Here is a 26,023-nt window from a genome sequence, read left to right as displayed (position 1 = left end):
GGTCCGTCCGGGCGCCTGGCTCGCTAAGGCTGACATCTCTAGTGCTGTTAAAGTTATGCCTCCCGACCCAGACCTCTGGCACCTCTTCGGAGTTCATTGGCGGAACAAGTTCTTCGCAGTCCGCCTTACCTTCGGACGTAGGAGTAGCCCAAAAAATTTTTGGTACGTTAGCTGAAGCTCTCGGCTGGATCCCCTTGAATAACTATAAGCTTCCTTTTCTCGTCCACCTTCTCGACGATTTCCTTACCATAGACTTTCCTCACACCCCACCTGCAAGAGCCTCCTCCACACTTATTTTCATTTCAGGAAACTAGGGGTACCCCTTGCCATGGACAAAACAACTGGCCCCTCTCATATAATCCAATTCCTCGGGATCACCCTCAATTCCATCAATTTCTCCGCTTCCCTGCCTCACGACAAAATCGACAGGATACAGATGTATATCTCTACCTATTCTTCCGCCAAATTTTGCACAAAGAGAGAACTTCTCTCTCCGCTCGGCCACCTCAATTACGCCATGCATATCATTCCTCGGCCACCTCAATTACGCCATGCATATCATTCCTCAAGGACGGTCTACCTTCTCGACCTCGCCTCTTCCGTGCACTCTCTTTACCACCACGTAAGCCCTTCAGCCGACTGCAAATCCGAGCTCAGGCTTTGGCAGCTTCTCTTGGCCAACTGGAATGGCATATCTCTCTTCTACGATGACCTCCTCTCCGACACCGAGGATATCCAGCTTTTCACAGACGCAGCCCCCTCAGTCGGTTTCGGAGGCTATTACAAAGGCTAATGGTTTGCGGCCCCTTGGCCTCCTGAATTCTCTCCAATCCCTCTCGCCAACTAGTCATCGGCCTTGTTAGAAATATTTCCAATTGTTGTTGCTGCTTCTCTTTGGGGCCACAATTGGAAACAAAAACCGTCCTCATCCATTCGGCCATCCATGCAGTAGTTCATATAATCAACAAAGGAAGGTCTTCATCCCAATCCATCATGAAATTCCTCTGCCGCCTCAAATGGATATCTCTCACACATCAATTAATCCGCGTAGCTGCTCACATTCCAGGCCACCTTAATAAAATAGCTGATTCTCTCTCTCGCTTTCAATTCAGGAACTTGGCACCAGATGCAAGACCGAACCCGTGCACAGTACCTCCCTATTCAGAACTCACGTTTCTCTGAATCATCCTTTCCATCGCTATCTCCAGCTGGCCCAGCAAACTATCCTCTTAGGGATCGCCCCTTGAACTCTCAATTCTTACTGCACTGCCTGGAAGGGCTTCCAATCCTTCCACCTCTCCGCGAACATAAAATTCCCTTCTTTCGACATTTTCACCGTATCATCCTTCTTTTGCTATCGTAGAAACTCACTCAAGGTACGAGCATCCACCACCAAAGTATACCTGTGCGGCATCCACTTCTTCCGTAAACTCCTTTTCGGCATGATCTGTCCATCCCTTATCCACCCTCAAATTACTCTCCTTAAAGGCTTTCAGCGGCTTGAAAAACCACTTCCGAACCTACGCGCACCACTTACCTCAGACATCCTTGAATCCTGCATCTACGTTCTCAGGTCGGGTTACCACTCACCCTGGGTCGACCGCCCTCTTGAATCTTTATTCTTGTTAGCCTTCTTCATCTTCCTAAGGTGCTCTGAAATTACCGCTAATTCCACATCCTTCGATCCTTCTTCTCAACCCTGCTTATCTGACATCTCCATCTTATCTTCCGAGACACTGACCTTCTATCTCAAGAAAAGCAAAACCGACCAACTCAGATCCACCACTCTCATCTATTATTTCAAACTCTGTTCCTACATAAGCCCTTACGAGCCTCTATCCCATTACGCACATCTTCGCACCTCTGCCGGAGCTTCGCCTACTGCCCCTCTGTTCCCAAACGAGAAGGGCTGTATCGTGATACCCTCCTAAACAATTCTCCGGGCCCTCCTTTAGATCAGGGGCTGCATCCTCCGCCGCTCGCCAAGGCATACCCGAGTATCTCATCAAGCAACTCGGCCGTTGATCCTCCGAGGCTTACCATGCATACATTAAATCTAACCCCGGTATCCTCAAGCAGGCACTTTCTCTCCTCGGCTGAATTGGCCCAATAATCTTTTGTTTTTGTTTTTCTGCACTGGTGACTGGGGGTCCCGCTTGGTTCTTTTGGGGGTCCTATCCTCCCCGTCCAACGGCCGGGAGGTTGGCCCTCAGCCAAGCGGGTTACGCCAAATCTCCACATCACAATAAACGATTCTAATTTCCTCAAGCTTTCAGCTGCTGTCATTCCTCGTGAAATGGAGTTTTTAATGAAAGTTCAGGAGGAATGAAGGCAGCCGCGCTCATTTGACACAGCTGCTGCAATTCTCACTAATCCTGACGTAAGCAACCGGTCTCCATAAATATCAAATGTCACCCTCTCCTCTTCCTCGTTCGTTTTCTGCATCCCTCCTCCACCCCCTCTCCACCTTTGCAGCTACCCCATTGGTCGCATGGGGGTCCTATCCTCCCCGTCCAACGGCCGGGAGGTTGGCCCTCAGGTTACAGGATCTGGGTTACGCCAAATCTCCACATCACAATAAACGATTCTAATTTCCTCAAGCTTTCGGCTGCTGTCATTCCTCGTGAAATGAGTGTGTGGACCAATCATTTCTTCATTCATGATGCTCTTGCAATAAAATCCCTGCGACAATTATTTAAAAGCACATTAAAATTAATTGTATTATGATAGCATTCAATGCACAGCTTAAAGTGTATTAAGAAACAGACATCTTCACAACACCAAAGGATACTATCAATATGAACAAGAAGTATCTGTCTGCAATGATTATGGAAAAATGCATACCACAACACTTAAGATACTGTATACGAATCCAACAGGTGCTCAATCACTGAACACAATGAACCAGCACAAGAACACTTCACCAATCAGATTTTTCCAGGAGAAAAATCCTGGAATCACATATGAGAGCACTCAAAAGGCAACCTCCAATTAATTTGATTTCAGTTCTTCTGTAAAGGATTTACACCAGTAAGGGACAAGATGTTACTGACATCAAAATGCAAAACTGATCAAAATGCAAACTTTGATCCATGCAGTACTCATATTACTCAGAACATTTTAGCTTTTCATGATTTATTAATTATTGTAATAGTTTTCACACCTAAATTGTGAAAGTTAACTATACATTTTTAATATTATATAAACCAATTAATAAACAGATAGCTTAAGAAGAAACTGTTTTGAACTCAATTTAGCAGGTCAGAGTTGATCTACTGGGACTACTTCAATGACACTCAGATGGATGGATATATTATAATCTGAGTATTAGCAGAGAGAAGCTGGGGTCACTCATTAAGCTCTGGTCAATAAAAAAATCTGAAACCAGATTTGTTGCCAGGATCAATGCCAAGCTAATCTGAGAAGCGGATGGAGTAGAATAGGAATGCACTCCTGATCGATAGCTATTAATTTTGAAGCAACACATTTCCTCAAATGAGACACTTTATATTGTTATATCGGATAATTACCATTCCCAATTAAGTGACAGATCACATAGCTCTGTAGATGAACAAGGGAGCAGCCCTCAGTCAGTAATGGAGAGACTGCTCCTAACTGAGCTTTTCATCAATACCTACAGACTAAGATTCAAAAGCAGAAACTGTACAAACCAAACAATGCCTTCTTTTGTCAGAAAATCCTAGGAGCCACTAACAACAATGAGTATGTGCAAAGCCTTTTTAGAAAACACTATCAGTCATGTATGAAAGAATTCAGAAGGATTATGCTCTAGTGAGGATGCTTTTGTTTATTCACACACAGCAGCCACCTTGAATTACTTCATAAGAGTCCATGAAACAATATATTCCAGTATTGATTACTTTACATACATTGCATTTGTGAACATATTAATATATTATTAAAATAAAATTATAAATATTGTAAAAATAAATGAAAATAGTAATATTTTGATTACAGGACTGTATTGTTCGACATTTTACCTTTCCTACTTGCTAAAAATGAATATGTTTCCAATATATTCCAAAAGATCTCTTAATAATCAAGCTCGGAAATCAGAAAGCTGTTAAAAAGAAATCACCCCTGTGCATAAAGAGTATTACTTTGTTTTCTTCTAAACCATCGTGAAATTACAACCAACTTGTTCATTGCTCAAGATGGTATTTCATTTCTTTCAATCAATAATCTTCTAAACAGACATGCCAAAAAAGCATTTTTATGACATTACCTATTTCAAAATAGAATAATCCTGCTGAAATGCTCCAGTTGCCATGGTTTCAAATCAATAATAAGCTTTCAGAAGTTCAGAAAAGTTGTTTACCATATGGAAAGCAGTAATGAAGACTATTGAGTTACAATCTTTAATTTAAAGCTGTGTTTATGCATTACCTTACCTACACATGGACTATTTTCATACTATGGAAGTTTACCTTTATCCTTTAAAAAAACACAGTAACTTAATATGAAAATTAATTATTTGGTGTACAACTCTTTCCTTGTAGTAGTCACATATTTTTTTGCAGCCTTCAGGCCTATAGGAATACAGATTAGTGCATTATAAACACAAACCAAATGATTGCAAACAGACAGTACACGGGAAATGCATATCCTGTAGTATGATTACAGATTATATTTTATTTTATATTTTATTTATTGATACAGTATGTAGATTACAGGGTCATTAAAAATTAATTATTCAAACATACAAACTGATTTTCATTGCCTTAATTTTGCTACATCCTTATAAAACAGATAAAGAAGGTTCCATATAATAGGATGAAGTATTCGAGCTTAATCTTACATATCTTAATGATCACAAGTTTCAATGCTTACTTAACTGATAACACCTTGTCCCAAATTCCATGAAACTGGTTGCACAGAAAGTTACAATTCCTGTTCTGGGATCCTCTTAATCCTGTTTAATAGTATTGTCAAGGTATCAAAGTATGCACTGATAATGTTTATTAAGATACTGTACATTGTTTTTAATTGATTGCTAAGCATACATATACACAATATTTCTTCCATGACATATCACTCAAGGTCTTAGAAACTAATGTTTTATAACTGAATTGTGACAGTACAAATACAATATTCATACTGTTAGTTTCTTGCTAACTAAAAAATACTTTGTCTATAAATTTGAAAGTTTGAGAAGGCAGCTAGCATCTGCACTAAATTGTGTGTCCTGATATATGATGGCACAGTCGATGTGTTATGTCTATGGCATAACTCTTAATACAACTTACATCTGTTTTACTGTACAGTAGGTGTAAGAAGCACTGTGAATCCAGGATCTGCCTGAACCATCACATGGCCACTCAATGAAATTTGCCCAATTCTGATATTTTCTTCATATTGTCGTCATACAAGTCACCATAATCTCAAGTGCTACATATAAACATAAATGTGAATATTTTATTTAATCAATCTTTGATTAACCAATCAATCTTTCTAGCTTCTGTTTAAAACAAAACATTTTACTGTTAGTGAAACAAATCATATTTTTAAAACAATAAAATGCGTGGCTGAATTTTGGAAACTGAACATGGGTTCATTTTTTTCCATTAGTACACTATGTGTTAATTTATTCACACTTGGATTAAAAGATTCTTAATCCAAGTATAGGTCATTCTCAATTTGCATGGCAGATGTGATCCTGAAATATGCCACATTAGTCAAATACACACAAATTAAAAAGCTATTTCCCATAAGAATGCATGGAAATAAGGAGGGATGCATTCTGGTTCTGCTCCCAACCAGAGAGTTAAATGTTTAAATAAAAATAAATACATTTTTTAGTGTAAGACTTTTCTAAAGTTATAATAGTAGTTATTTTTAAACTAAATGATGGGGAATGCTTATCAATTTCATTTAAAATATGAAGGGAAAACTATTGTAATGGGATGGGTAGTCAATGGTCTAGAAAATGCATTAGTTGTTTGCGCATCTGAACTGCACTTATTTTCAGTCATTTTACTCTCAGTGAGCTTTTTAAATACCATTTATATTAAAGTCTTGTGTCATTACAAGAAAACAGACTTTTGTTTATTAAATTTAAGGTTGACTATTACATTTTCCATTTTTTTCTTATGTTACTTTTTAACAATGTTTATTGCCAATTTCTTTCCATTGAATTTTGTTTTTAAAATATTTTCTCATAGTAGTTTACCTTTACAGTTTTTTGTATTTTATATAATGTAAACATAAGATAAAGACTAAGACAGTAAAGACATTTTATTAATTTATTTAGTAAACAAGAGACAATACGAGTTTAATTGCATTCCTCCCTGAACACAACTGCAGCGCATATTGTCTCAAATGCTCTATCAAGTAGTCGTAGTCAAGTAGCTTGACCAACAAGTCTCAACAAAAGACAACATCAGGCACCAGGATTGAGGCCAAAATATCCTGGTAAACTCTAAAGCCTAACCATGTCTCAGTTGAAACAGGCATAGTACGACAGATTGGATCCACATTCATGTTTCACAAAAGGAATGTTTGGTGAAGTCAGTGGGTAACAGGATTCATGCAGTTGCTACCTCACAGGGAGATAGGATAATAGAGATGATCCAGAGATAGGATGCTGGACTGACCTGAAGGCAAAGAGGTGGCACCAGGAGCAGCAGTATCAGAGAAAGAGGGACCTGAGGCTGAAGGCACCAAATATGGTGTGATTGGGCCACTTTGAATGCCAATTATCGAAGTAGAAAAGAGTGCAGAAGTAGAGGTTAAATAAATGAACAAGAAGATAAAGAAAACAAGAGGCAGAAAGATCAACAGAAGCAGCACAGATAGTAAACAAAAAATAGGCAAATAAAGCCAGAGTATGAAGAGGGAATTTTAAGAGAAAAACAGAAAAAGGGGGCAAGGTTGAATGGAAGGACCTGGGAATGGCAGTAGCGGCAACGTTTTGATAAATCAGGATGTCTAGATCTAGATGTCTGATGAATGACATCATTGCAGGAGACAGAAATATGCTGGATGGCAGAACTTGTTTGTTAAGGCCCTCATAGAATTAGAAAAAAAATTATGCATTCCTATTGTAGAACTTTGCAAACTATCTTAAGTCCAGTCTTTGAAGTCAGGAATTGCGGTATTGTAAAATGCAGTGGGAAAGATACGGGGAAAAAGGAAGACAAAACAGCAGACTGATTATGAGAAACCAGAGATTTTGGAACCTTTTTCAAGCAGATCTTCAAATCCACACTGAAGAGGAATATGTTTTTTTACTAATGTATGCAAATTAGTTTCTTTCCCTCTATCTTAGGTTGTTTCCTTGTTCAGTTTGAAAAGTTATGCAGAGACAAGAATAGAATTTTTTTTTCCTCTCTCTTTGTGGTTGTTTAAATGTTTTGATTTTATACAGTCGTAAGGAGCACAGTCCACATTTTGAATTGTGCACGAGACAAAATGAGAGACAAGCAGAATATATTTCTTACTGTTTTTGTACTTTAGATCAACGTGAAATGAATAATGTGTGAAGCAAACTGCAGGATGTAGAATATTTCTTTCTTTACGTCTTGTTTTCTCTTTCCTTCCTTTTGTACTCTGGAGCACAGTCTATGTGTAGGAGAATAATGCATGAAGCAAGTGTGAGACATGTAGCATATTTTTCTCTTTCATTCTATCTTGTTTTGTCTTTGCTGTTTGGAGCACAGTCCATGTTAAAATGAATGCAACCAAAATACAAGATACAGTAGGTGTGTACAAGTAGCAAAATGTTGTTGCAAAATATGTAGCAACATTTGGTAATGATCGTCATTTAAAACAGCTTCCATTTAAAATGAATGTTCCCAATACTTATGATCACTTGAAATCACTGGGTACAGTACAACACAATCTACATTTTTATTCTAATATGATCAAATGCATACTTTTGATACATTTATACTATGAAATCTGCTTTTGTTTTAAGGGATGATATAAAGAAGTAGAATAAAGCCATATTCCAACACAAATCTATTAAAAGATGAGTTAGAAAAAAACTCTTGCACTTATGATTTTAAAGTACTGTATGCTTTGAATTTTAAGCTTTTGAGTGATTTAAGAAATCTGTGATTTTATATTATCTTACTGTATGTACAGTGTTCAAATATACAAATAAAATCTGAGATTTTCAATCAAAACCCACCCAGAGTGATTTCTTAAAAAGTTTGATTCTTCCATTACTCTGTCAACTAGATAATTAAGTGATTTGTGTTTTTCAACTTTAGAAATATACATTTATCAGAACAGGAATGTCCCATTTTCCCAGTATCATTAGTAATAGCCACCAAACAAGAAACCATTTCTTAATAAGTGTCTGATGTGTTTGGCAAAGTCCACACTTGTGCTTCACTGCGAGTATAGGAAGTCAAAGGGTTAACAGCTTTTTTATGAAAATAAACCTGGAAAATTAAAAGATGGCATTAATAGATGATATTTAAAGTAATGCTTAATTAGAACAGTTCAGTGATAACGACCCTAATTCATTAAGGAGTAGGAATATGTTAAGGCAGCATCATTAAATTTTGAGAGAGATTAATTATTTTTTTGGGAAATGTTGCAACATAATTAGTTAAAGGATATGGAAATACATCACATCTATAGGAAACTGGAAATGTTTTAAAATATGAAGACATTATTTATAAATTATATTAATTTGAGAGCTATTAAATTTACAATAGCCATATCCCCGTAACACATTTTTAGCATTTTTATTTTAGGAAATTTTCACACATTACTCATCATACAGTATCATAGCTTAGTATTACAAATTTAGGAAACCTTCTGTTTGTAAGTGTTATTTGAAGCTTTAATTTCTAGGTACAATGATGGAACAGAACCATATGCTATATCCAGTACAGGTTTGGTGGGGCGGGGGGGGTTTGAGCCTACCCTAGGAAGCAACAGGCGCAAGGCAGGATATTATCTAGACACGTTGCCAGTCCATCACAAAATAATATGCTTTTGATACAGAAATAAGCTTAAGATCCTAGAAGTTGAGTGAAATCAAAGAAGTGGATCTTTTTTCCTGCAGACAGATTAAAATGGATGTTGTAAATAAAAAGGAAATTAATCTTATGTTGTTATTGAATTTTTGATGCTAAAGAATACTTTCAACACACAAAAAAGCTGAAGTAAGTGTGAAGTTTTATTTATTTATGTTATTCAGAATCTGTAATGCTCTCCCAGCAAATAAAACTATAAAAAGAGAATCTACCATTTCATGACATTTTTCAGCAAGCAGATGTTTGGCATGACAGCTTCTTTTTCGTTCAAATGTAAAACCCAATTATATAATTGTAATTTAGGCTTTTAAATGAATTTTATTATACAAGTCGAGGATTTGGGTAGACAAAATACTGGACAAATGGTGCATATTAGTATTAGGATTGTTACAAGTGCTCAGCTTTCATCTTCCCATAGATCAAAATTTAATTAATTGGTAATTTAAGAAAGAATGAAACATTTGATTCAGTTTCAGCAATGCTTTTATGAAAACCATAAGACCATTTTCTGTAATTAAACACTTATAAACTAGATTTTCTTTTATACTGTAGTAGTACTCTAATTTAATTCTATGGTAGCTTTGCTATTGTAAGCAGTAGCGTACCTACACTACTGGTTTCCAAAAATCTGAACTATTCTTTTTCTGAAACAATGTTATGTGGATTTTAATCATCAAGGAAGGATGATTGTATTGACATAAAATACAATATGTGGTGATATTAATATAATATATATCAATATTATATTTTAAATACAGGAATGACTGACAATAATTTTAGTTTACAAATTACAGCCTCTGGATTTTTTTGGGACTGGCTCTTAGCTATCAGATTAGTTAAAAACCCCATTCTGAGGACAAATTCCATAATATTCTTTATCCATAATATGGGTCCTTGGGAAAACAAACATCTGGTAGTGTTAAACATTTGTGTTTTTGATACACACTCTGCATATAAGAATGTTGTATGGTCCAAAAGGCTTTATAGCCTTCATATTTAACAGGAAGAAAATTAAAATCCATTAAAGTATAATGCCTCCCTTGAGTTTAAAACAGTTACTATCTGGAATTTAGGAATTTGGACAGCAATTTACTTCTTTATGTCAGGCCTATTAAAATGTGACTTTACCTTTATGACCATCAATTGTGAAGAAAACTTTTTCCACTACACCCAAGATATACTCTTGAGCAAGAAAAATGTTCAATATCTGCATTGTTGAACAGCCAGCTGTATTTGGACTTTTAGTTTGTGGAACAGCAGTTGTATTAACTCTTCTCATGTCATTAAGTATCAGCAAGGAGACTGTGTAGCCATAAGCATTGTCTTCTGTTTAAATCAAATTGTAAAGTATCCCCTCTGTTTAATATAGGGAGCAGCCTGTTAATATTTATTCCACCCTTGGTGCTGTCACAGAGCATCTGGGGAATAAATATTTATACATATAATTAAGGGTTATAAAATACATACTGTACATATTCAGCATTCATTTCTACCAAATATTTAAATAGTGGTTGAGTTAGTTTTACAAAAGCTACATGTGTTGATCTAAATGACACAAAAATCAATAATGAATCCCACCAATAATGTAGAATTGTTGTACAACCCTATCTTAAAGCTGTTTTTGAACAAATTACATTATGCATCTTTCTAATATTTCATTTTCATATTTCTTCTCTGACATTTACCTTCTGTACCTTCTTTGTAAGTGTCAAATTTTGAAAACTTTAGAAGAAATGTACAGTACCTCTTCCACAGTTTTCAAAATGAAAAGAAATTAACTGCTGCATAAAGAAAACATAAATAAATATGAAATATCTTACATGGCTGGTGTTTTGTAAATTACCCCCTTCCATTTTTTTTACTGAGTTCAAAATGAACTTTATTTTTTTTCAAAATATATTATTATGCATCACGCAACTTTCACACTCTATTACACACTTCATATTTCTGCATTTTCTACACTTTGTTATCTGCTTCAATGAAGCACGGCTAAAGAACATTTTATTGTTAAGATACAATATTCCTAACAAAAATATGAAATTGTCTCAGCTGACCCAACATGTCAGAAAGTTTGCAGTTTTTTAAATACATCTTTAAACATTTCAAGGAGTATCTACAGTAAATACAATATATTATTTGAAAATAATTAAGCAGAACATTTTATATGACTAACCTATGCTGTATACTGAGGTTTTATCCATTTGAAGGTGCCATAATACAGAGGGATCTGAATAAAGGTTTTAATTATTTAATGATAAAATGCAAACTGTGCTATAACATTACATACAGTGATTTACTGGGACAGCATAATCTAATCTGCCATACTCCTGAACTAGAAACAGCTAAGGTATACATACAACTCCTCACTTGGTGATATGACCTTTTTGATCAAGTGTTGAATTGGGTTTGTTGGATGAGCATAATACTTTATTTTTATAAAAGACCAATGGAAAAAAAACAGTTACAAGCTGGCTACACACCATTGAAATGAGTGCTCTTTGGGAAATCCCATAACAGTTATTTACAATCTTTGAATGTTACGATATTTTACAACGTACTAGATACACTTAAGCAACCCACAATGATAAGATTCACAGTTCACCAAGCATTGAATAAAGCCATTTTAGCAATTATTAAAACTAAATGGACAAATTATCTCATGATTTAGAGATTAGAAATGTTATATATTCACGATAACTTTAAAATTAATATTTTGGGGTAAATCAAATGAAAGCCTCTAATAAAAAAAAATACCATTACAACATTTTTGAAACTAGGGACACCTTTCAACTAAAACAAAACAATCTTCAGCTTAGATGTCAGAATCTGTGTAGCAGTAACTGAGAAATCTTATTGTTTGGCATGCTTAGCTACCATATGCAGTAAATGAAGAAACAGGAAGAGTATGCCAAGAAAAAGAGCTTAACAGGCACTCACTTTTTATTTCCAGAATTATGAGAGCAGCATGACATAATATCAATGCCTTTCCATTCTGAAAAGAAATGAAACAATAAGTTATTTTATAAAGTCTTGTTTTGGTTAATAGGATATTATTAGAGCTACGCAGGAAATCTCAAATTAGAGTGTGAGGATGTGCAAAAAATATAATATGTTTTTCATAAATGTATTGTAAGCTACATTAAACTTACAGAATAAAATAATGATACAGTTGGTTTACCATAAGGTATCTCTTTTTATCACCTAATGATTTCTATATTACAGTAGCCAGCAGCTATATCAGCAATATGAGCAGCTCTCAACTGGTTACTAACTGAAGCTAAGCAGGGTTGAGCCTGGTCAGTACCTGGATGTGAGACCTCCTGGGAAGCTATGGTTGCTTCTGGAAGTGGTGTTAGTGGGACCAGCAGGGGGCACCCACCCTGCGGTCAGTGTGGGTAATAATGCCCCAGTATAATGGCGGGGACACTATACTGTATTGGGCACTATTTCGGATGAGACGTTAAACCAAGGTCCTGACTCTCAGTAGTCATTAAAGATCCCCGGGCATTTCTTGATAAGAATAGGGAGTTATCTCGGTGTCCGGGCTAAATTTTCCCCCTCGGCCGTTACTGTGGCCTCCAAATTCTCCTCATGTATGATTGGCTTGCACTTGCCCTGCGATGGACTGGCTCCCCGTCCAGGGTGTGCCCTGCCTTGTGTTTGTTGATGGCTGGGTAGGCTTTGGCTTTCCGCGACACCATATGGTATAAAGCGGTTTGGCAAATGACATGACATAACATGTATTACAGTACTTCCCTAATTTCTGCTATCCTTCAAATGCCGGATGGATCAGTCCAATACATGAAAGGGCCACCCTGTATCTTAAAGGAGCAGATAAAAGTAATATAGTAGTAGGACTATATCCAAACTGATCCTTTAATTATTCTGGATCCTTGACTAACTCAAAACTAAAGCAGACCACAGACAAATGAGGTGAAATCAAACAATTACTGTAGCTGTCAAGACTTTTCCACTCTATAATATGAGACTCCAACAATGAGCAACTGATCACACACAAATTACGAATGTGAAATGCTGCTATTGTCCGAGATAAGAATGATGGAACCCGGGGGACACATATACCTCCCCCCACCTCAAAGGGAGGTAGTGATCCTAGAGGAATCAAATATTAGAGGCATAAATAGTGTAGTATAGGTTAATGGGATTTTGGGGTCCTTTGGGATCAAATAGATTGCATGTATATGTTGATTTCACAGTATAGTGTAAAAGGCCAATTCTAATTGGTTCAGAAGCAAACCTGGACAACACTAATACAAAACATAAAACACAAATTCTTAAATGACTTAACTTAACTCAATACTAGATTTACAAGGAGTACAGCATATGAATTTGAGGCTTCTGCATCATCAGTAAACTATAGGTTTATTCCATGCTGAAAAAAAGAAGAAAGAGAACTCTTCTCTTCTTCTTTTCTTCTTCTCTTCTTCTTTTTTTCAGTATGGAATAAACCTATTACTTGTTCCTTTGCAGTCTACGCATGCTGACGCAGCTACCCACCTGAATCAGTAAACTATGCCAGTATAGGAATAATTGGGAAGGGGAGAATGATGGGGATAAAAAATGATGGGTACACATTTCTTTGGCTTGACTATGGCAGTATAAAAAGAGAGATGGTGTGGGAGTGAAGTAAAACTTGCAATCTATATAACGGAAGCAAGGGGTACAGGTACTATACTTCATAATCTACTGTATATAAGATAAACTAAAAAAACAGAAATCGTAAGGACTTATCAGTATATTTAAAGAATGTTACAGACCAGTAGTGCTTAACACTGGACCTGGGAGACCACAATGACTTAGTAAGTTTTTAATGACCACAAGTTCTTAATAAGAAGCAAATTAACTATCAGAGCTCTGCTCAAGTAATGTTAGCTGAAATGCAACAATATATTATATTATAATTTCCTTCTGTGTGTGCTTATAATAAATGGATCACCTTTTATTAGGACCAGATGGAATCTGTGCAACTCAAATTTTGACAAAAATGGTGGAAGGCCACAGATAATCCACAGAATAAAATAAAAACAAAATCAGAAGACAAAGATTAAAAAAAAGTAAAGTGTTTCCTGTTATCAACACCCACCCTCAAAAACAAAACAATATCAGAATAGTTCAACACATGCACACTACATGTACTCCTTCCAAGTTGATTGTACTGAATTGTTGATTAAACAGAAAATATATCCATAATACTGATTGGAAAAGCATGTTCCAAATAAAATCACAGCAAGGCATCATGCACAACAATTTCCAGGCTACTGTAATCAAGTGTAGATATGCACTCAATAACAATAATCAGTTGTTTAGGCTCCAAAATTGAGTTTTATTTTTTATTTTGTAACAGCTTTTATATCTCCTCTCTTTCTGTCTTTTATGTCAGTGTTTTATTTTTGTGTTGCCTTTCCAGTCCCTGTTCATAACCCCAGGTAAATCATAGTGTCTTCTAATTTTGAGTTTTATCATTGGGGGTATAGAATTTAGTTAATAAATAACAAAATTTAGTTAACAATTTTTTTTCAGAAAAGAACCGGTAATAATTTATACAGAAGCCAATGTATTTAGAAAGGGTCTTTTCAAATCTTATTTAATCCTACCCCTGAACCTGCAATGTAACTTGCTAAGACTCATTTGAACAAGAGACATTGATAGTATATAATACTGAAGGTTTTTAACCTTTCATAAGTTCTTTGTTACCAGTCCTTCAAGACTGGTAAAGATTAAAGATTTCGTCATCAAAGCAAATGAAACTTTTAGAAGGAACATTAAAAACATGAAGATAACAAACATTTCCAAACTTGTAAAAAGTTAAGCCTGGTGAGTGTGTATCCATGTCTAATGCGTAATAATCTGACAAATCATTCTGATCTAACTCATTTGAAAGGTAATACAGGAAAGAAATGAAAATGTTTGTGTTTTATTTCCCTAGGCATGTGACGTTGTACAAAGACATTCAGGAAAAAGGAGTCTTTCAAAATTGTGAGGTTTCATTTTATGACAGAGCCACAAATGTTTTCCAAGTTTTGGACTGAACAGAATAGTTCAAACATGTATTGCATAAGACAAACTAACCACCATTTGAGATGATGGGATACATGAATCCTGTAATAACTTCTGAAAAAACTATTTTCATTTATTTTATTTTTCTTTTCTGCCAGGCAGGATATTAGTTTTTAAATACATTAGAACTTTTATCCCCACCCAATACTGTCCTTTGCTCAATCCGTGCCTAAACAAGAAGGTATTCCTTCTTTACTGCAATCAATAATCCCTTAGCTACACATTATTTAGGGCTCAATGGGCATTACTTTCACTCTCTGCTGCATGTGCTGCATGAGCACTGCGATTCTAACATCTGTCTACTTTTTCCTTTTTTAGTATTTATTATTTTTCTTCTGAATCTAAACAGATTTTTTATTTACTATTTGTTTTATTGTAAATTTTGTAAGAAAGAAATATTATTAAAGTTATTTCATAGGCAAAAGTTAAAATAATGTCCTTCATTGTTGCACAATTTAATATGTTTTTGTGTTAAGTCATAGCAAATAAAACAAGCTGGAATCTGCATCTGTATTAATTAAATTTGCAGGGTACCATAACTGATAGATGGATCTCCATAAACAGTTACAGCTATGTATTTCTTACAGCTAAGCCCATCCACCCATTTTCTTAACACTTCATCCAATTCAGTCTAGTGGTGGAACCAGAGCAAGCAAAAGGCACAAGGTGGAGTTATATACATATGTAATGTACTCTATTTATGAGACAGTTTTTATTCACCTTTTATTAAAATTCAGTTTTATTATTTAAAAAAATATGCTGAATGTTTTTAGGTAGTTTCTGCTACCTGTATGAGGTAAACACATTTTCTCTACGTAATGGTTTAATATAATAATAAGTATATAATATATATAGAGTATTATATAATATCAAAACACTAAGAGACAAAGCAACTATTCCAAGATTTTAATTATCTGATTTTCAATAAATATTGTGTTTTGAACATAACTGATAGTGATATTCTCTGAGGCTTAAAAATGTGCAGCGTTGCCATTTACACAGCAGTCTGTTACGTTTCCTGTTATATGATCATGAAATCAAAACAGATGTGAACTGGTCAGGAGGAAAGTTGAAACTTCTTATGATTAAAACGAATTTTTGACAAGAAAGTAAGTGACACAGTTTATTAATGCTATTCCTGAAAGCAGTGCCCCATCACCTCTGAGACCCAAAGTCTAATTTGCTTCAGACCAAAAGACAGATGATAATACTGATCTGACAGTCCTGCAATTCCCTGTCTACTCTATCAAGAGTGCCTACACATCTCAAACAGACCACTGGAACAGAGCTGGAACATAAAAATGGAACTCTAAAATACCTTAAAAAAAGAAGAAAACCCTTGTATATACTTGACAACTGCTGAAGTACTGTCAATCCCTGTGCTCCATCTGAGTGAACAGATATAGTATATACATAATCGGTATCTCCAAGTTCAGTTCAGTTTCTGAAACCAGTTCAGTTTCAGAAACTTTACAATAAAGTCACACATAATTTGATGTAAGAATTAAAAACAATCAGTGGACTACGATGCAAAATTAAGTTAATGCTTTTATATTTTTGCATTTGTTGTAACTTATTAAGGGCCGTGTAAGATAAGAGCGTGTTAATGTATTTAACAACTCATGTAAAGCTGTACCACTCTATTTTACTATGAAATATTAAAAGATCACAACTTTCCTACTATCCCCTGAGACTACTTTCACACAGAAAACTTCACATTTTTTTGCAGCTATTTTTTTAAGTCTTTCTTTAGCACAATATTTTGTAAAAACAGGCAACTGCAGGAAATACTGTAGTCACATTTGCTACAGATTTGGTTTTAAGTTAAAACTGATAACAATCAGAAACCAAATTCTCTAAAAAGCAAACAGCTGAAGATTTCAATTTTGATGATTATAACTTTGTAGGTTATTCAAATCCATCATCATGAGTTTTTTTAAAAAAGGTGAACAATAACTGTAAGCAGGTTTAATCTATAGTAGCATGTCAAAACCAAACATGCTCCACACTGTACTTCCACTTACCATTAACTCCAACCCTTCCTCTACAATAAGTCTTCAATCTACTTCTCTAAATAACTTCTTCTTCTGCCAGCAACTCCTACTGTGCCACAAATTAAAACAGAACATATACACAAAATTCCACACAATGACCCGCCCACTTGTTCAGATCCAACCAATCACAGATTTGCTTTTACCATTATGACACCTCATGAGGTGTGTTATAACATTGTGCATGGCTGTGAATGTGCTCTCAAGAAACCTGGACAAGCATGAAATTGTTCAGCTGTCCCTGTGCCCCAAATATATGACAATACAAATCATCCCACTAAATATTAACAGGGCTCAAGTTACAGCATGTCACATACTCATCTAGAGAGAAAGCTACTAAATAATCAGACTGAGAATGTGTATTGTCCTGCAGGAATACAGGGAGAAAGTGAGGTCCTGATCAATGTAGCCCCTGTAGTCAGACTGCCATCAATCACTATACGTGGAGCTCTGTAGTGGTTAGAGAGTCCAGCCCAGACCATCACCCTTGGACTACCCCATCAATTTTGACATGATGTCATGACTCGTGTTCTCCCAGACTGTGGCCTATGACTGACAGGCTGTGTTTGACTGTAATGTCTTTCCAGGTTAGAAAGTGCTTAACTGTCAACTTATCAATTATCCTGAGAGCAAGCAACTCTGTCTTAGTCCAACCTCCAATATAGGTGGCATATTGGCTCCTTTTTATGCTTAACTTGCTTTATTTTCTTTAAGTGTGACACGTAACAGGTTAAATCACCTCATCACCTGTACCTAGTCAACTCTGTCAGTACCAAGTTGAGTTAGTGCTTTTTCGACAAGATTACTTTGGTATATCATGGTCTGTCATGAATTATCAATTGATCAAAATGTTAAGAAAACATTCAATATTTAAAATTTTCAAATACTTAAATGCTATTTTTCTAAAAATAAACATGCAGAAATAGTATTACTATTTTAAGTATTACTGTACTTGCTGATACTATACATTTATTCTGATGCTTAGTACAGTTGGAAAGGCAACATGAATGCACCAAAAAATAAAAATGTTAGACTAAGTCACTTACAGGATGACGATTGAGGCACAATCTCATCTTAATAAATGGAAAGTATGAAAGTAAGCTGATATTCACAAATGTACAGTACATCAGATGGTTTTTACAGTCATTTAAGGTATTTGAGTACAAATAAGCTAACTATCTATTTGTATGGATTGATTTTTTTATGGATTTCACAGCTTTTTATGGCTTTTACATTTTTATGGCATATACTGGTGTACTGTATACTGCTTGGCTTGTAGTGGCTTGTAATTTTTCAGCAAGCTTTTATCTAATTTCATAAATGTAACTGTAGAAAAACCTTACAGTTAAGAAAACAGTAACATTTTTATTTAACCTATATCATCACAGCATGCACCACAGCAAAGAAAAAATATATTTTAAAGGAAAATCACTCGGGAAACTGGTTTAATGGGCCTTGTAGGTTGAATTCTAGATCTTTGTTTAAAATCAAACTGCTATCTTGAATCATGAATATATCCCCTGATATTTTGTGGGTCCTTGGATATTGTGGCTGCTTTATTTTCCATTATGAAATCATCCTAGATATACAAAATTATTTTGAGAAATCCATTCTCGATCTAACAAAGAAAATGACGAAGTAATGACTTATATACTGTATAATGAACCACGGTTGAATAACAAAAGCTGTAAGGACTGACAGACTCCTGAATTATTGTTTAAATGTCAAACCCTGCACATTTGATACAGTTTTCCTGAGCTTGGTTATATGATCCCACTCTAATCAGTCTGTTTTCAGAAGCACTAAATCTGTGACATTACTGTACCTTCAGGTAAAGATAAATAATACATCACACAGTGATATAATGAAACAACACAACAAAAGTTTTTTTTTTTTGCTTGTTTGCTTTGTTCATACAGTTCTATTGTAAAATGTTCTTTATGGAGTTTGAAATTCACGTTTGGGAGGAAGTTGAACCCAGATCTCATCATCTTCTACCTACAGTACTACTCTATAAATATCACAATTTTAGCTTATCCAGTTGTACACTTTATTTTTGCAAGATTCCACTCAGTGCTCACTCTTTGATGGCTTCTATTGGCAGGTTGGCTATTATTACAGCCTGCCAAATCATATATTCCCAAGGAAAACATGAAATCTCCAAAGAGAAACCTTCACACTCTTACAGTATTTCAAACCCAGAATCAAAGAGAATATTATATGAATATTAAATAAGGAATGGTACAATTTTCAATATTGTATTATTTACATAATTTGTTACATAAACATTTCAAAATAATCCAAGCACTTTAAAATATATAACACCTTCTTTCTGATATGTTTTTCTTCTTAAAGACATCACTGAAGGCTGCATTTAGTGCTTTTGTGAGAAAAGTATTTTTAACGGCAGTTTGAGATCAAGAACAAGTCAAGGCTGTCAGTTACAAACAGTCCAAAAGTAATACAGATATACCTGCAAGAAAGGAATAATGTAATGGGATAGGGGAGGTTATAATCATAAAATAAGAATCAATATAAAATCAATTAGGTCCTGTCACCAGCTTGATATTATAGCACATTACAACATTAACAATAATTAAACCTGGTATAGTGTATAACGGGTATTACACAGCATGTGTTCTTGGTTTTTGTTTTTCTGACATGGCTTGGTAATGCAGTAACAAGTGTCAAACAGACAAATATTCATTACAATAAGTTACACATTTACACCACCCATAATGTTTACACTATAATATACAGATATTTCTGTGAGTACCAGAACATTTCCTTCTGCAAACACTGCAAATACAGATCTCTACCTGAAACTGAGGAATAAAACCCTTTAAAATGTCAAAGTCATAACCTGTCTTTTATTAAACAAGAATGCAGCCCAGCACTAAATAACTCTCTTCTTCTAAATTTCAAAATAATGCTTCACTAACCAATGACCACAATTAAGAAACCCATAATTAAAACAATATAGGGCAGAAAGTCCCTTTCTCAGTCTTTTACTAAGACTAAGATTACCTAGAAAGATTCTAGTTTCTAATTCTATATGAAGAAGGTGTCTCTCTCATGACCCTGTTACTTCTCCAGTCTTCCTTTCTCCTCAGAGATGATCCTTTTTCATCTGAGATGATTTATATCCTTACCCTGTTTATTGTGTATCCTATTATCCTGACTTGAGACCTATATTTTCCTAAGTCATGACCCCATGAAGGGGTTAATGATCTCACTCAGAATGATCCGGTCACTGTTATTGATGGTCACTGTTAAATATTAATGTGCTAATATGGTTGATTTAACGATTTAACAAAGAATTATTTTAGCTTGAGTTAACAATTAGCATGAGCATTTTGATCATCTGTATCTTTGGACATACTGTATTTACTGTCTCAAGGAGATTTTTTAAGAATGAGGTACTTTTCTTGGGAACCTCACACCACAAAAGTATGAAAAGAAGATGTTCAAAGTATATAATGTGCACTAAATTAATAATTACTAGTCATAAAAAATAACAATAAACCCAGAATAATGCTGCATTGTACACAAATTAAAAGGGTTTATTTATAATACCGTGAATGAAGATGACCTTTCTGTACTCCCTCTACAGCTGACCAATGTCTAAGGTAAGGTGCATTTTCCAATTAGCAGAAGAAGAATCTTGAAAACCTTAAAGGTTAAAGAGTTAAAATGTCTACTCACTGAGCAGGTATCTGGTTTTGCTTTGAGCAAATTCAGTCATTTGCTTTGAGCAAACGACTTTGAGCACCTCAAGCTATTGATTGCATACATCTTGGCAGAAGTTAGAGATGTGGATGCCATTGCCTGACTTAAAATGAGTTTCAGGATGATGTGTACTTGCCCTTTTCATGGTTCATTACCAAAATAAGGCATCCCGCAGCACACAAGCTGGAGCTCATTAACAGATTCATAAAATACTAATGAAAAATAAAATAATGCTTCAGATCACACACATATACATTTTAATAACAAAAATAACAACGAATGTGGCTGGAACAGACATACCTTAATGACGTATAAAGCAGATATACTATATAGTTCTTACTGGGCAGCAATGTGGACTGCTAATTTAAATGGAACTGAAATGTTTCACTTTGAAGAATTTTACTTCAAAATCTGAAAACTGCAAAGGGTTTATTAAGGATAAAAAAGTATCATGTCACTTAATAACTAAAAAGTAATTGGTTTTTAGTATATAATGAACATTTTAGCATTAGTTTAAGTTCCATAAATAGAATTAACTAGGAAAAATGCAGCATAATGGTTCAGTATGTATTAGAATTAAATTTAGAAAATAAGAAACCTGGAAAATAACTTGAAAAAGGGGTCTGAAGCTGTTGCATCTTAAAGATATTTACAAGTGCTGAGAATAATTAGTTCCACAATTCAAAGTCACACATTCATTAAGAGTATCAGTTATTTATGCCTTTGATTAAGATGTAATCCTCACTTATGAACACTTCTTGTCAAGGCAATGATATTGATATGCAGCTTGGCAGGTCTGAAAAACCTTATTTAACAAATTATTCACTCTCACCTTGCTTGTGTTTTTGACTAATAACCATGAGTGATGAAGATCAACCATTACTAGATTACACCTGAGAAAAGAAGACCAGTTAGTCATCTGGAAGTAAAAAACTAAAATTCATTTATCTGCCAGGGGTAAGCCCAAAATACTGTACATTCTATCATAAATCTTAATGAAAAAACTCATTTAAAACTATACTAGATAGTCTTGGCCTCCATCTTTATCTTGCTACTGACAGTGAACTGATTGAAACTGTGCCTGTGATCTTCATGTCAACACTGTGTGGATTGAGTTATATTAACCATAAGCATATTGCCATGTGGATACCCTACTGTCAGTGTTGAAGAAATAATATAAAAAGTAAGTGTTCTAATACAAATATTAAGGGGAATGATGGAAATAATGAATAAGAAGATAAAAAGTAGACAACACACAACAAGGAGCTGTTTATACTCAGTCATTGCAACAGACAGGTGAGCAATGACTACAGCAGAAGATATGCATGAACTGTCATGAGAAAACAAGTAATTTCATGATATTATACTGTACATTACTACTAATCTTGTATGTTATCTACATACATTTAACCCTTTCTCAAAGCTACTTTGTCAGTTCTTTGTCCAATTGGTTCTTTGCCCATCAATTAGACACTGAAACCTGGTTTTATTCCTGTAGGTATAAACTGCACTATTACATTTGTGTCAAAACTAAAAATTGGCAAGAACCACCAAGTATAATTACTATCCTGCTTCTATTTTGTTTTTCTAACAGAAGTTCAGGAACAGGGGGTGGCAAAACAATTACTATCTCATTTTGCATCTAATGAGTTCTTCAAACCCTTTTACTCAGTGTTACAAAAGAGACACAGCAGCAAAAAAGTCCTTGTAAAGTTAATGATTTGCTGATGGTGTTAGACTCTGGGTACTTACTGTAATACTCTTCTCCTTTTGGATTTAAGTACAGCTTTTGATCCAATAAATTACAGCATCTACTGTATCTGTATTGCTTGGAAAACCTTATAGGCATCACTGGCTCTTATCTTCACCTTGGCTCCTACTGTATTTCACACCCACAAGTCAATTCATAAAGCTGGCTGTTTTATACTGTATCTGATGTTGTCACAGATACGAAGGGTGTTCCACAGGATTCTGTGTTAGGATGTTTATATGATTTAGATTTTCATATTGCCTCTTGGTCAGATCGTTATGTTCTTGTGTTTCACTGCTATGCCGATGAAATTTACATTTATTTGCAGATTAAATATTCTCCCAACATTAACTTCACGAAATCAGTAACTTCTGTTTTGCTATTGAACCTGCTGAAATCACATTTTTGATGGAAGATGAAAACCTTGGCTTTACTTTTGAGTGTATTATCACTTGAAGTGCATGCTTGGAATGTCACAATGGTATCACTTTCCACCTGTGTAACTGCTCAGTTAAGACCCTTGCTCTGCCTATCTGATGCAGAACTACTGATACATGCCCTTTTTCACCAAGATTATACTACCTCACTTTCTAGATCTTCTTAGGTATTAAATTAACTTCTCTTTGTCCAGAAGTATGTGGATTGTGCACTGTATAATCATACTCTGCATCAGCACACAGCTCTTGTTATCTACTGTATACATTGGACTGGCTCCAAGTGAAAATTAAAGTGGAATTTATACTACTTCTGTTTTTGTATAAGGCAATAAATTATCTGGCTTCAGATTATTTTAATAAATACGTTATTGCACTTAGGTACTGGGTCAGTTTTGAACCTTGGATGCTATCTGTGGAATTTGAATGTTTTTCCCATGTTAGGCTTTCCTCTGGGTGCTCCGGTTTCCTCCCACATTCCGAAGACATACTGGTAGGTTAATTGGCTTCTGGGAAAATTGTTCCTGGTGTGAGTGTGCGTGTCTGTGTCTATGTGTGCCCTGCGATGGACTGGTGTTACATCCCGGGTACATCTTGCCAGGAAAGGCCGAGGCTCCCCCACAACCCTGTATTGGTTGATCTAGTTGATCCCAGTTAAATGAGTCTTTAAGGCTTTAAATCAAAGTTTTAGAGGTTTAATTTAAAACAGGACTAGAACCGGTCTTGAAGACCCTATCTGCAGCTAAGCAAGATTGTTTCTGAATTCAAGGGAATTCAAAGTATTCAAGGGAATACCTTTAAAGGAAATCAGGTTTCTGTTTGAATCGGTATTTGTGGGTCGTGGCACTGCACTACACTCTTCCCTTCAGACCACAATATAGAGACCATGTGCTGTTAGAGGTGCAGTCCATCAGATAAAGGGGACAGCTGTTACAGTCCCAGCATCCCACCAGCAGAGGGCACCTCAACCTCTAGGGCTTACTTGTTCTGTACAGCAGAGGTGCAGATCAACCAAACGGCAATAGCCAATCCCTGCTCGCCCAGTGTCCTGTCATCACCACATCTTCCCTCCCCAAATCTATTTAAACCTGCTCTTCATTCAGGCAGTGCTCAGTATTGTTACTACACTTAGAGTTTTGGATCCTACCTGTGCTGGATACTCCCTGGACTCCTTGCCTGACTTCTGGTTTTTGGCCTGTTTCCTGATCTTGATTCTTGGTTTGAATCTCTGGCGCTTGATTTCTAATCTGACTTTTGGTTCTGGACTTCTGCTTGACTCTTGACCCCCACCTCTTGAAATCCCAGCCTTGGATTTCCCTTACTACCTGGATTAGGATATGTGTGATCTCGAAACCCGCCCGCATAGAGTCCTTTCTTTTTTTTTTCTAAGCTGTGGGTCAGCTTAACAACAGCAATACTTTACTAAAAGTAGTAGGACTAGAACTAGTACTAGTTTAGTTCTTTTCTTAACACTAATTCATTTCTTAACTTTTCCTGCTGGCACGGAACTGCCAATACACATCACCAGGTACATGTACAGTAGGTGCTGCATTGCAAAGGCAAATAAAATGTCCCTATTGAATTCATCACAAGGGAAAGAGCTGGGCACTAGGCCTCCAGCATCTGCTGTATTAACCTTCCTTCTGTAGACTGTGAAAGAAGTTACAATCAGCTACTAATTTACCTGCTAGTGTGAAAGCTGCCTGGATGATTAAAGGCAATATCAAAGGGTGTCATTTCCTGCTGACTGGCAAATGTGACTAAACCAGCTCTGCAGCTGATGTGCATAATAAATAGCAGAATGTACCTGGTTATGGTTATGTGTCTGTGTTAAATAATGTTTTAACCCAGTTAAGACCTTTCTATCTATTCCTATTATCTATTCCTGGGTGTTTAAAAATGAACAACACACAAGTTTGAAAGATTCAGACTAAAATTTTTCTAAAATAATTTTAACATTTAGTCATACAATTAAATATAAGAATGATATCTAGTATCTGCCTTGATGGAATGGGGATGCTATTGTATCTTGATATAATCATTTTAAAATGAAAATCAAAGTATTGTGTTTTTCATGAACACAAGCAGGGAATATGAAGGCAAACTAACTGCGATACACAATCCTGCCTCCTGTCCTATGCATTAGAGCAGGTAACCTTGTAAATAACCTTCACACAGACTGCCTCTATCCACACTGACGGATGTCTCCCCAATGGAACCTTCCTCCACTCCTTTTTACAATCAATTTGACAGCAATTCTTAGTTCATTTTCCAAAAGGACTGATAAAAGCAAGCCAGGTTTCACACCTGTTATTAACCTCTCCACAACTCAGAAAGCTCCCATGAGATAAGAAGTCAGAGAACACTTGAAAGCGTTCAACCTCCTCCCCCCAAAAGATGAAATGCCAGTGCCCCACAGTAATGACCAAAAAGGCTGAAATCTAATGAAAGAATAGTTTTAGGAATGATATTTGTATTAGTCATCCTCAGACATAAAAAGCAAGTCCTGTTAAATTAGCTCCATGAGCTTATATGAAATTATCAGCATTTAAGGGCCTTATTTTTCTAAGATTTCATACATTTTTTCTAACATATTGTTTCACCATATTGTAACACCATTTCCTATCAATCTTTAATCTAACAGTGCTAAATTTAACTTTCACAAATATTTCTAGCAAGAAGCTTAGCAGAGAGTAGTAATAATATTTTAAAGCCATGTTCATTTAAGATTCTTGAACAACCACACTAAAAAAAATTAAGTTTGAAAATGAAGCATCCAATTTTAAATCATTCTTTAATGACACAATATTTAACCAGGAATGTTTTGTTGATTAGAGTGATATACTATACGCCTCATGATATTATAGAACATAGCTTCATGATGATCATTTTATAAACAAAAAATCACAATGGTGTTTCTATATTTTGATTGACCAAATACTGTCTTTTTATATCTTGGATTCCAGGCTC

At 35.5% G+C, this 26,023-nt stretch overlaps 1 protein-coding gene across 2 annotated transcripts in view; it reads right to left on the bottom strand.

The window, feature by feature from the left end:
- Window positions 1-26,023, bottom strand: part of gpc5a (glypican 5a) — a 365,485-nt gene that overhangs the window by 103,259 nt on the left and 236,203 nt on the right. Inside the window, exon 8 of one of the 2 annotated variants that reach the window (XM_088913596.1) lies at window positions 11,938-12,003. The exons of the other annotated variant lie outside the window; for it this stretch is intronic. Within the exon in view, the coding sequence (XP_088769722.1) occupies window positions 11,945-12,003 (59 nt within the window). The 3' untranslated portion in view covers window positions 11,938-11,944. Of the gene's footprint in view, window positions 1-11,937; window positions 12,004-26,023 lie in introns of those variants that run through there. 2 annotated transcript variants of the gene reach the window in all.

The sequence above is a fragment of the Atractosteus spatula genome, chromosome 4 (assembly GCF_055471065.1).
Source record: "Atractosteus spatula isolate fAtrSpa1 chromosome 4, fAtrSpa1.hap1, whole genome shotgun sequence".
Classification (NCBI taxonomy): Eukaryota; Metazoa; Chordata; class Actinopteri; order Semionotiformes; family Lepisosteidae; genus Atractosteus; species Atractosteus spatula.
This window is presented reverse-complemented; position numbering and strand designations above follow the sequence as displayed.